The following is a 12,537-nucleotide window of genomic DNA, read 5'->3' as shown; positions in this document are numbered from 1 at the left end:
AGTTTAGGGTCCAATGACAAGTTGGATTAGCGGCTGTGCTCAATTTAAGACCCATTCGTAATTATGCGCCTTACGGACCAGACTACACTATAGGAACCCAGCATTTGCAAGATACATTTTCCTCTATTGATTCACAGACTGCTCCCTGGCAATAAATAGTTGTTATTCGGAGAATACAACAAAACCCTGAAGAAGGATAATAATTTATAGGGCTAGAGTGAATGTATTTGGCATGCCTAATGATAAAGTACTGTTTTATACCAAGACTTCGAGTGCCGGTTTCTCCTGTTTCGTCTTGAAGGACGCACAATCCGTAATGATAAAGTACTCTGGAGGTACCTCATGATGATGGAAATTTTGGAGGGTATTCAGGCTGATTTAGCGCCTAGTGTACACTTTAAAACAGCTATCCCTCCAGTGATGAAACTACTGACTGCAGAGCATCCTTCTGCTGAGCTCAGTTATTGCAAATTGAAGATAGTCCCCCCAAAAGTCCAGTTTTCAAGGGTGTGTGATGACGCAATTAAGCAAAAACGTTATGTAGACGTAAATATTATGCAGATGTATGATTGTGAAAGGCACTAAAATTACACATAGCCAATGGTGTTAATTTAAGACCTCATATTTTAAGACGAGCCGCTAATGACCCCAACACATAAATCTAAATTTGTTCCTAATTCCAGAAACAGCGATGTTGATTTGAATGTCTCCACTTTTTTTTTTAATTACGTCTAAACACTAAATCCCACCCATTGTTTCCCAATGTATCTATATATTAAATATAAGTATTTCCACATTTAACACTGTTGATTTTTACAATCAGTGGAAAATATTTTGACGCATTTTTAATTACATGTAAATTGGTAGCTGCCAGCTGCTCAACCTGTAAAAGGCACAGCCATAAGGATCTTTATATTGTTATTTTATTGTAAAAGAGATAGGAAGAGGCTTCCAAATACTATGCAATCTGTAAATCCAGCATTTCACGGCAAAGGTGTTTGCACACATAAATTAGCCCCAGTAATGTTATTACGAACATCAAACTGTATTAATTATAGTGTTTCATTTATGTTAATGAAACTATCAGTGTTGCTTTTATATCTAATATTTAGTAACAATGGCTGTTTTCAATCACATTTCTGGATAGATAACCTTTACATCTTATATTTGCCTCCCAGATTAACTACATAACTGGTACTGTCCTAGATCCAAACCACAACGTTATGAATTTTCTAACTCTTTCATACTTACACTGCCAATTTCTGCACCTTTCCATGCTATTTTCCCAATTATCATCTTATCTAGTTTCCACTGGAGCCCCCTAACTTTCTCTTACACGCCCCCTCCTCACACACCTACTCGCTCCTCACCCCCCTCTATTTCTCTCCCCCTTCCTCTCTCCCCCTTCCCCCGTCTCTCTACCCCTTCTCAATCTTCCTCCCTCCCTCGTTTCCCCCTCTCTCTCAATCCTCCCCCCTTACTCAATCTCCCATCAAACTCAATTGCCCCCTCACACTAACTCAATTTCCCCTCCTCCACAATCAATCAATCAATCCCTCACTCCTGAGAATTTTACCTTGAAAAGGGGTGGTGAAGAGAGCTGCTCCAATCAGCTGCTCTGGTGCAGAATTGGGCCCGATTTCTGGCGCCAACGACCAAGTAAACCAGCGGGAACCCAGCACTGCTGGGGTATCTGCTTGTTGTCAGGCTGGATGACGAAGTTGCTGGCACTGGAAGGGCCCAGTCCTAGCTGCGTGGGTTAGCGGCACGGTGCTTACACCACTGCATGGGGTGCCCAAAGAATGTGCTTCCTGTGCCCCCACCTTAATCTGCCCATGCTTAATCAAGACATTCAACAACAAATTGTCAGGGTCTGCCGCCGTGGTCGTTCTGCCTCTTCCAGCATGGACGACATCTGAGGTTGCTTTGCCTCCCCCAAGATGGAGGAAACCAGGAAGTGACTACACTTCGCACTCAACCAAAAGTTCCATGATGACCTCTTACCAGGGGTGACGAACAATTGTCACCAACAGGTCAGGTTTTCAGGATATTCGTGCTTCAGCACAGGTGGCTCAATTAATGGGTCATTCATAATGACCCGTGTTACGCCCATCTCTAGGTGGAGACTAATTAGCTGCCCCTGGGCTAGGCCTCTTTATAGGCAAGCCATTTACTCTCAGCCAGTGCCTGAGTAAGGTGTCTGATCCTTGTGCTCCTGGACCCCAGCTGGTATCGTGCTTGTGATTTACCTGTCCGAAGCCTTTGCTTGCCCTTGGATTTAATTTGCCCCTCCCCTGATCTTGAAACCATGACCTCTACTACGCTGTTGTACCCTGTCCCAACTCCGGCCTGTGACCTGTCTATTCTCCTGATAAGTCTCATGGCCTGTGGGTCAGTTCCCATATCTTGCGATAACAAAAAAGGTAGAAGTGCGCAACCATAAATCGTACCAGTGCACCAAGTGATTATATTAAAGTGCAAATTAATGTGATGAATATAAATACATAGAAAGCATACATTACCAGCAAAGGTAAGGAGACAAGAGCACTCAGAAGGTATAAGCAGCTATAAACTGTATTAAAGAAACTTGCACATATATCCAACGTTTCGGTCTGCTGAAAAGGATCTTCCTCAGGGGGAAGGTCCCATTCAGTGGACCGAAATGTTGGATATATGTGCAAGTTTCTTTAATACAATTTTTTAGCTGCTTATACCTTCTGAGTGCTCTTGTCTCCTTAACTTTGCAGGTAATGTATGCTTTATTATTTTTTATGACATAAGCACCAGGTCATTTATATCACTACAGGAGTGCCAGATATTCATGATTTGTTTATAAATACATATACATAAACTCAAACAAGGGAGCGTCTGCAGCTGTTAATAGGGGTGGCTCGACACCACCAAGAACTAGAACAGAAAAAACAGCGCACAACGCTCATAGTGAAGTATATCATTAAAATGTATTAAACGACAAAAGATAGGTAATCTGCGCACAGTACATCAAGTAAAAGAAAAACAGCATGTCATGGGACAAAATTACCCATACGCCACACCACACAGGGATCAGGAACACCACAGGTCAGCAACCAACTGTTGTTACAGTCCACGAGTCACCAGTGTATCTCCAATATTGGGCATTCACTCCGTGTGTTACACCGGAGGTTCCATCGGCACTTGATGATCTCACTCGGAAGTGCCACGTCAGTAAGGAGCAGTAACGTATAGTATGTCCCAGGAATAGAGTCCCTTCTCACAGGCTTAATCCAGCCCGGCGTGTCTCCAGCACTGACTCCACGTGTGGCATCAGGAGTTCCGTCGGCGCTCGGATGACGTCACTGAAAGGCGTCGTGCCAGTGATGCGGAGCGAGACACGGCAAAGGGGGGACTAATAAAATCAGTAAAGTTCAGAAATTGATATTTCAACGCGTTTCAAGGCTACAGCATGCCTCTTTATCAGGGTATAAAAAAAACCTGCCTCAGCCATTTGGGTCAGCCTCCTGGTTAGAGACGAGCACCGTCACACATATGCTAATGGTGCATAAACCACCAGGGAGCAGTGACAACCTCCGTACAGGAAAATAAAGTTTGGCATCTATGTTAAACACTGACAATAGCATTAAAATAGCTAGAGCAAAAGGGTAGCACCAGCAGAAATGAAATGGTCCACAACTTTATTATATATCCCTAGAAGACCATAGAGTAGATACATTTGAGCTGATCTAGAATAACTGGTATGAGAAAAGAAGTATACCATTTGGATAAATGAATAGGGAGTGTTATCAGAGAATGAATTTCAAGTACTGTATTTCAATGACATAAATAAAGATATTAACGGGGGAAAAAATTACTAAGAAAAAGATGCTTATATTTAACCTATATGATAAAGGGTTATATGCAAACATATAAAAGGTGATAGATAAAATGTAATTCAGAACCGAGGTGTAAATATTTCCTACAGGAGCATACTGTACATTTAAGTAGTTGGTTGCCTCTCCAATGAATTTATAGTTTCACATGGGAAGAATAGCTGGATGGAAAGGTTGAATTGGAGCCATAAGAGGATGGGCACATTTCACAGCACGGCTGTATTTGTAAGTAGAGTGGTGGGCTGCCATCATAAGACATTGGTTGATATCATATGTGATTTTACATGATATTAATTGTATACCTTTTCAGCCAAATGTGTAGTGTACAACATGACTTCAGATCCTGGCAGGATTGGAAGTTTGACACCAAGCGGCATTTCCAACAACTGCTTTGCTGGGGGGGCTGGCAGACATTGCACATAAGTACCCTACAAAGAAAGAAAAAGATAAAACATATCTATATAATAATGTAAAACATTTAAAGCCCCGCTGGATGTAGAAAACCAAGAAAACAAGCAAATAATAAAACATTCATAAGTGAGGCATTACTTACATTGCCTATTTGTATATTATCAAATGTATTGCTTACTCACTTGCTAAATAGGTATAGTTGCATGTTATATGTGCAATAATAATAATAATAATTATAATTTAATGAAAAATATCTATGGCTCTGAGGTATTGTAGTGACAATTTATATTTGATCATTTCCTTCTTATCAATCCTGTAAATGCAACTCCAATTCTAGATGATTGTAATTACTTTACTTTTCTCTAACGAGGTGGGGAAGTTATATTTTATATAAATACATGGGGCTCCCAAAAATTGGTACTAACCTGCACCTGCCCAGCGCAGGGAAGAGCGAGGTTACAGAAGCTCCTTGAAAGCAGAGCTGCCCATCACTTCTCCTCTTCCCAAAGTCGCACCGCTCTGCTGCCAAGGCCTTCCGCGGGAGCAGCCACTCCCCGCCCTTCCTGAGGGGAGCAGCCACTCGGGAGCAGCCACTCCCCGCCCTTCCTGAGGGGAGCAGCCACTCGGGAGCAGCCACTCCCCGCCCTTCCTGAGGGGAGCAGCCACTCGGGAGCAGCCACTCCCCGCCCTTCCTGAGGGGAGCAGCCACTCGGGAGCAGCCACTCCCCGCCCTTCCTGAGGTTAAGCCACTCCCCGCCCTTTCTGAGGGGAGCACCCACTCCCTGCACTTTCTGTGGGGAGCCCCCACTCCCTGCACTTTCTGAGGGGAGCAGCCACTCCCCGCCCTTCCTGAGGTTAAGCCACTCCCCGCCCTTTCTGAGGGGAGACCCCACTCCCTGCACTTTCTGAGGGGAGCAGCCACTCCCCGCCCTTTCTGAGATTAAGCCACTCCCTGCCCTTTCTGGGGGGAGCAGCCACTCCCTGCCCTTTCTGAGGGGAGCACCCACTCCCCGCCCTTTCTGAGGGGAGCAGCCACTCCCTGCCCTTTCTGAGGAGATATGTTGGGATAGATCACAAAATACTGAACTGGGATTTAAGATGAAACCGGGAAATATGTTGGATTATGACTGAGGATTTCTGGGCATCTGTACTTATTCATGTATCGCTCATGTGAGAGACCCCTTTTAGTTTCCTTACAAGTTCCCCCACATCTCTCCCCAGATACTCACGTCGCCGCACTCATTCCCGCCTCCTAGCCCTGGCCGGGAGCTGTTCGCAATGTAAAAGTCCATCTCTCCCTTTATTACAGGACGCACAGCAGTGGGCCGCCGCCCACGCCCACTAGGTAGCGGAGCTGATAGCTGACATGAAGCCGCCCTCTCGCTGCCTGTCACCGGCTGACAGTTAAACGGACGCTCGTTTGAATCAAAACCGCGCGCAGCACAAAAGGTCCCCGCGTGTTTGTACATTCAGGTGCGGAGAGTGAGCGGAACTCATCACGTGCACATCCAATAACAAGCGTGGCTGAAGGTCCACTTTCCCATAGGGTGGTCTAAGGCCACCCTGCCTGCTAGGGCCACGAGCACAAACATGAGTGTAGATGTAAAAAAAATCATCAATTTAGGAGTGGAGGACGTCTTTTTTTGGGTGGAGGTACTGTACATACAATGGCAGTAACATACATACATAAATTACCATAATGTAAACATGTATAAACCCAGCCCCAATGCCCCCATGCATTAATTCAGCTAGAAGTTTACCAGTAACCACTTCACCACAGTACTGTACGTTGCTAGTACTGCTTCCACAACTTTTTATAAAAACAACATTCTGGTCTACTCTTTACTTTGTACGGTATAACAAAGTTAACTTTATAAAATAAAAAGGGTGGTACATAGATTCATTTAGAAAGTATTCATAATTAGTCATATTAGTCATACACAGTGGTGTTTGTCGTAGGGAAAAGTAGCTCAGTGGTGATCTCACTGCCTTTGAAGTGGGTAAAGATGGTTCGAATGCCAGTCCGCTCCTTGTGACATTTGGCAAGTCACTGTATCTCCCTGTGCCTCAAGCATGATGGGTGTACCACAATAGATACCTGTGCACAGGGCCGCCAACAGAAATCGTGGGGCCCGGGACAAACATTTTAAGCAGGGCCCCCCCGTGTCGGCGGTATTGTCTGCCACCTCCCCCCCCCCCCCCATTTCACACCTCACGAGCCCCCTCTCTTTCCCCCCCCCCTCTTTCCAAGTATTTCTCTCCCGTCTCTCCCGCTTCGCATGTATTTCTCTCCCCTGCTTCTCACTCTTACTCCTTCTTTTCCTCACTCACCCCCTCTCCTCTCCTCCATCAATTACCCCACGCTTACTCATTCCGTACCCCCCCACACACAATTCCCCCCACAAGATATATACCAAAAAACTTCTCACCCCAAAATATACACAACCCCCCCCCCCCAAATGCATACAAAAACCCCACCTACCCAATACATACCTATACCTACCCAATACATGCATACATATATATATATATATATATATATATACACACACACACACACACACATCTTACTGGGAATGTGTGTGTAATATATATATATATATATATATACAATCCATGTAAAAAATACCCCAAGCCCCCAATCCATGTAAAAAATACTCCAAGACCCCCAATCCATGTAAAAAATACCCCAAGCCCCCCAATCCATGTAAAAAATACCCCAAGCCCCCCAATCCATGTAAAAAATACCCCAAACCCCCAATCCATGTAAAAAATACCCCAAGCCCCCTAATCCATGTAAAAAAATACCCAAAGACCCCCAATCCATGTAAAAATACTCTAACACCCCCAATACATATATATATGTAGCCCTTTTTCTGACGCCTCCCAAAGGGACTACTGGTCACTGTACACAACCTGTGGCTCCAGGAGATCTGAGCCTCTGCTAGCTGGGAGCCTGGATATTCTAGCGCAGCGCCTCCACTTACCCAGGATCCCAGTTATGCAAGATTCCCCTGGGCAAGAAACATACCACCACAGTGCGTTCAACCAAGTTTTACTATGCAATAATACCTTATACTCTATATGACATCACACATAACATATTCTTATTTCTTACTATAATGCTAGTCTTGGCAGCAATAACTAACACCATTATAACTGCTTCGGTCCTTATACTATAGTGGCTCGGCCACACCTCTAGGGAATATTGTCCTGTATAATAGTGGCTCAGCCAAGCTCTTATAGAGTATTGTCCTTGTATTGTATTACGTGGTATAGGCTCAGTCCTCTAGCCACTCGCTAGTGTCCCTAAAGAGTTTAGCCTAAGGCGGGATCAGCGCCTGATGACCGGTGTTGGTACACTTGTTGTTACAATATACCTTCCGGTACGGCGGTGACCGGTACCTCTTCACAAAGGATCCGTTGCCTCCAACCCTTGACCTCCAGATGTCGCGGTGTCCAGCCGTCTGGTCCCAGATGACTGCAACCGGCCGCAACTCTGTGCTTTGTCCCTAACTAATGTATAGTAGGGTGACAATCACTTCCACTACAGGGCGTCCCTGCAGTACAGCAGCCTACTGTGACTCAGGGGATGCTCCTATGGGCCTGAGGGGATAGCTGGCCTATGCAGGCGGGTCACTAACCCCCTGCACTCGCACTACCTCCTTCAGCTCCGTCCAGATCTCCTCTGACTAGCGTGGTCTCTCCCCCACGCTTCCCTAGCCTTCTCATTGGTTCTTTACATCAGGCGACTGCCCAGGAGCTCATGGGAGTTGTAGTTTCTCCACGGAGCCTCTCTGCCTTAATCTGCACAGACACACAGCTATTGCATCAGCCACTGCCTGTCTCACTCTGCTCTGACACACTGCAACACTGTTGCAGACACTCCACAGGCCTCTCACTGGACAGAGTCAAACACCAACTGAACACACATCCTTACATATACAAATCCAACTTACCTTGGGGATGATCTCAGCCGGTCAGGCTGGTGGCTGCAAGGGGTGGGGGGGGGGCACGGCGTGCCGGTGGTGGTGGCACTGCTGCTGCAGAGGGGGGGGCAGTACGGGGGTGTCTGGCGGCTGCCAGGGGTGGCTGGATGGCCCATCCTGCGGGGAAGGGGTGGCGGTGCTGCGAGGGGCCCGGCGGCTGGTCACAGCAGTTGCCGCCGGCCCCGCTACAGGCACCACACGTTGCTGCTCCCTGTGTGCTGAAGAGGTGGGGCTGATGCTGGTCCGATGCTGCGAGGGTAAGGGGGGGCGGGACGGCCCGGTGGCAGCAGGGGGGCGGTGCCCCGATCCTGCGGGGGCTGGCGGTTTTAGCCCGGTGGGTGGGGGAATTAGGGGGTGGGGGGCGCCGCGGCTGGTCACAGCAGTTGCCGCCGACCCCGCTGAGACACCTCTCTCCCTATGCTGCTCCCGCTCGCGCCGGACCTCCCTCTCACGTTCCGGCGCGGCAGAAGCATAAGCCAACCTACTTCCGGCACTGCAAACTGAAAGACCCGGTGCCGGGTGCAGCGTTTTTTTTTTAAATAACGCGCCCGGTCGCACAGGGGGCCTGGGCGGCCGGGCCCCCCTCACCCACGGGGCCTGGGACACCAGTGCCCTTTGTCCCCCGCTGTTGGCGGCCCTGTCTGTGCACGCTCAGTAAAATGGTATCCTGAAGTCCAAGCAGTGGTGTTGGTGGAGTATTAGCAGGGACACTTCTGCTGCTGGCACGTACAGTAACTACAACCAGGATTCTTAGCCACACATATATTAAAACAAAATAATTCAAGAGAGCATTTGTGCTTTTTATTGTACCACAATTACATTGTAAGCTCTATGGGCAAAATTCTATGTACATTGACAGCACGATAAGAAAATAAATAATGTATTCGGAAAGAAAAAATAATTTTCTATGGTTTTTGTTTAATATCTTGCAGCCGAAATCACTCCAGAGGAATTTTTGTTGTTGTATGATGGAGAGCATCCCTAGAGCCAAACTGCATTACTATGATCTCTGGGAACCACCCAGTTTCCAAGATATTTAACTTTAAAAACACAGTGACCTGGATCGGAAAAACGTAAATAAAAAAGGGAAAAAAATCAAACAGGATGAATTGTTGTTTTAAATAGGGTTACTGGGATTAACAGTTGGTTTACATGTCAGACTAGGTTAATTTAAGGAAGGATCTTATAGAATGCTAAAATAGATGGGCACAATCTGGTATGTAACTGTTACATACTGTACGCCTATAATATATATTATCTCTAACTGTACATGCAATGTCTTGTATATACTGTACTGTATACTCTGTTCACTTATGTAACTATGTATTTGTAATCATGTATTATTTGTCATCTTAACTCTATGCCCAGGAGGACATACTTGAAAACGAGAGGTAACTCTCAATGCATTACTTCCTGGTAAAACATTTTATAAATAAATAAAGATACTGTATGTCTTGTGAAAAAGTTAAAATCCTTAAACATCGGAATAACCTGTTAACTAAAGGCAAATAACCAAACTGACCTATTTTAAAAGATATGTCATGGCTGAAAAAGTCTTAGCAGCAATTACTATTGTGACTCAGCCATTGTAGACATTTTCTCAAGAGTCTAATGACTTGAATAGACCATAAGGTGCCTAATGGCTGAGCACTGATGAGTTAATATGGCCATAAGTCTGACCAAATACAATTGAATACTTTTACTGAGCCAGTTAAGGGTTTATCAAATACGTTACACCTAGTTCCATATCATATTTTATTAGATAATAAACATTTATGATATGTCAGACATGCAGCTGCAGACGTCTTATAGAAACCTATAACTGCATTTTCAAACTTTTGTCATGTTAGAGAAAGACCTACAATATGTACGTTACTCACATTGAATCCTAAAGAGCCTGTCAGGTGACTATACAATATATCTATTCCACAATAAACAGTAGTTTTGGGCCCCTGTATTAACAAAAGGAGTAAAAGCAATTGAAAGAATGATCACTAAAATTGGCAGCTTTGTAAACAATATTCACTTTGAGTGGGAGCCTGGCTGGGAAACCCCTTTCTTCTCCTTAGGCTGTGTCCCCGCTGGCACTGACAGCGCTCATGCTTGAGAGTGATAACGTCACCAACTCTCTAAGCATGAGTGCCGGGTGTCCTGTTTATTTTTACATAAGCACGCCGCGTGAGTGGGGACGTCAACATAAAGAGTACAAGAAGTAAAAGCGGCAAGCGCTGAGCACACAGCACACTCGGCACCAGCGGGGACGCAGCCTTAGGGACCGTGCCTCACATTCACCGTTATGGATTACTGTACCTGGTGATGTATTAAGGACTCCATGCTATAACTAGACTTATTTTCATGAGTATGAAGCAGCACATGTAGTTGCCCACGTAGTCCCCTTAGGCATAAGGCAAGGGGGCTACATTTGGAGGCGCTGCTGAGATTCAGACCGGGGGTGCCCAAGAAAGCAGAAACAAATTTAGGGAGCCATGTTGGTACCCTCCAAACAAGAGGTCCGTCAGTGGGTTGTGGAATTCCACGAATCTCCGCGCATTGGTCGCGGTGGGGGATGTCCCGGCTGGCACACCCCCAAAGCAAGTCTGCACCTCCATAAGGCGGTTTAGCTGGATCCCGGGCCCTAGCCCAAAAGTGGGACCCTACCTACCACTGGAGTGTAGTCATAGTTACCGCTGGCAACGAGTTAAGTGAGATGATGTGGCCCCCGGGCCCTTCATTTTCCAGAAGCCCTACCCACTGGTTTCCCGCTCATATACCCCGAGCTACCCATACAGATGGAGGATTTCAGTCCCCGACCAGTCTCAGTGGGGCCTGCATGGCCATCCCCTGAGAATAGCCTAGTCTGAACGAAGCTAATCCAGAGTCAGCTCACAGCGGACGGTTGGATTGCCGTAGTCGACGCTCGTCCGGATGCACGGACGTCGATGAAGTATTACAGGACTGCCAAATTTGCGCAGTCCTCCCAGGATCATCACTATCGCAAGCTGAAAGTCTTCTCTGGGGTGCGGCCCACGCCACTGGGAGAAGAGGAGTTTGCAGAGTGGAGAGACCATGCGGTGCAAGTGCTGCCAGAATGGACTTGCACGGATGCTATCAAGAGACAGCGAATCGGGAAGTGTCTGCGGCCCCCGGCCGCCATCAAAGTGCGATTATATCTTGAGTGCCATGCAGAGGCCGATGCCCAAGCTCTGATTCGAGCCTTAACCACAGCCTATGGAACTAAGGACGACCCCATTGCGTTGGTAGCCCAGTTCCATGCTCTCGAGCAAAAGGAGGAGGAAGAATTATCAGAATTTGTTCGATGGCTGCAACTGGCGCTGTGATCAATGTGATCATCCATGTGGCTGATCTAGATGATTATTGAACCAAGCAATTCCTGCGGGGAGCATCGCTCACACACCCCCATATGGCCAGGATCTGCTGCACTCTCTACAGACAACCTAACTTTGAGGATCTAATGGGTCAAATACAGGATCAAGAGGACGTCCTGCAGTTTCAGACTCCCAAGACACCCCGGGAATCATCCAAAGAGGAAAGTAAAGCAATTCCATCCAAGAAGTCTAGTGCGAAAGAGAATCCTGAGGAAAATACTCTCTAGGGTCCTTCCTGACAGACCCCTCTCGACGCCTAGGAGCTCGGCTCTTAACCCTGGCTTCAATGCGACCCGAAGCAACCATTGCTTTAACTGCCACCAAGAAGGTAACTTAACACAGGACTGTCCGAATTCAGACACTTCCACCCCAGGAGCCATGGCCTTAACTGTGCAGTCGACACAACAGGCGTACAGACCTGCGGATAGTTCCCCTGCGCCTAGCCCCAAAAATTAGCCCCAGTCGGATGCCTACAAAAGATTAGGACCTGTGGCCATAGTAAGAGTACTAGTGGAGGGCATATACCCATCTGCATTGTTGGACACTGGGTTGCAGGTGACCATCATCTACCGGCCATTTTACGACCTGTATTTAAAGCATTTGTGATACAAGGTGAAGTGAAGTGCGCAACTACAATCAATCACATATAGTGAAGTGTTAAGTGATAATAAAATAAATTATTACGTGACCTTTGGACACAAATATTAGAGCGTCTGCAGCCGTGAGACCAGGGATGGCTCAAAACACCCCCTACACGTTTAGACAAAATAAACAAAAACACAGCGCACAACGCTCATAGTGCATTAAAAGAAATATTATTAAATCGGATCGGAGGGCTGCGAGTGTGTACCCTACTACTGCAGGAGATTAATCCCTACAGCGGCT

The 12,537-nt window shown here is 46.5% G+C and overlaps 1 protein-coding gene across 3 annotated transcripts in view; it reads right to left on the bottom strand.

Moving 5' to 3' along the window:
* FSIP2 (fibrous sheath interacting protein 2) overlaps positions 1-5,734 on the bottom strand; it is a 225,397-nt gene extending 219,663 nt beyond the window's left edge. For 2 of the 3 annotated variants that reach the window (XR_012799882.1, XM_075590484.1), the window contains exons 1-2: positions 5,507-5,733; positions 4,169-4,294 (exon numbers count right to left, since the gene is read on the bottom strand). Coding sequence is in view for 2 of the 3 variants with exons in the window: in XM_075590484.1 (XP_075446599.1) it covers positions 4,169-4,294; positions 5,507-5,569 (189 nt within the window). In the remaining variant the exon portion in view is untranslated. Of the gene's footprint in view, positions 1-4,168; positions 4,295-5,506 lie in introns of all 3 variants that reach the window. The other variant, XM_075590485.1, reaches the window with a different exon arrangement.
* Positions 5,735-12,537: the final 6,803 nt, after the last annotated feature.

The sequence above is a fragment of the Ascaphus truei genome, chromosome 3 (assembly GCF_040206685.1).
Source record: "Ascaphus truei isolate aAscTru1 chromosome 3, aAscTru1.hap1, whole genome shotgun sequence".
NCBI lineage: Eukaryota > Metazoa > Chordata > Amphibia > Anura > Ascaphidae > Ascaphus > Ascaphus truei.
The sequence above is the reverse complement of the archived record's forward strand: the minus strand, read 5'-3'. Positions and strand labels throughout refer to the sequence as shown.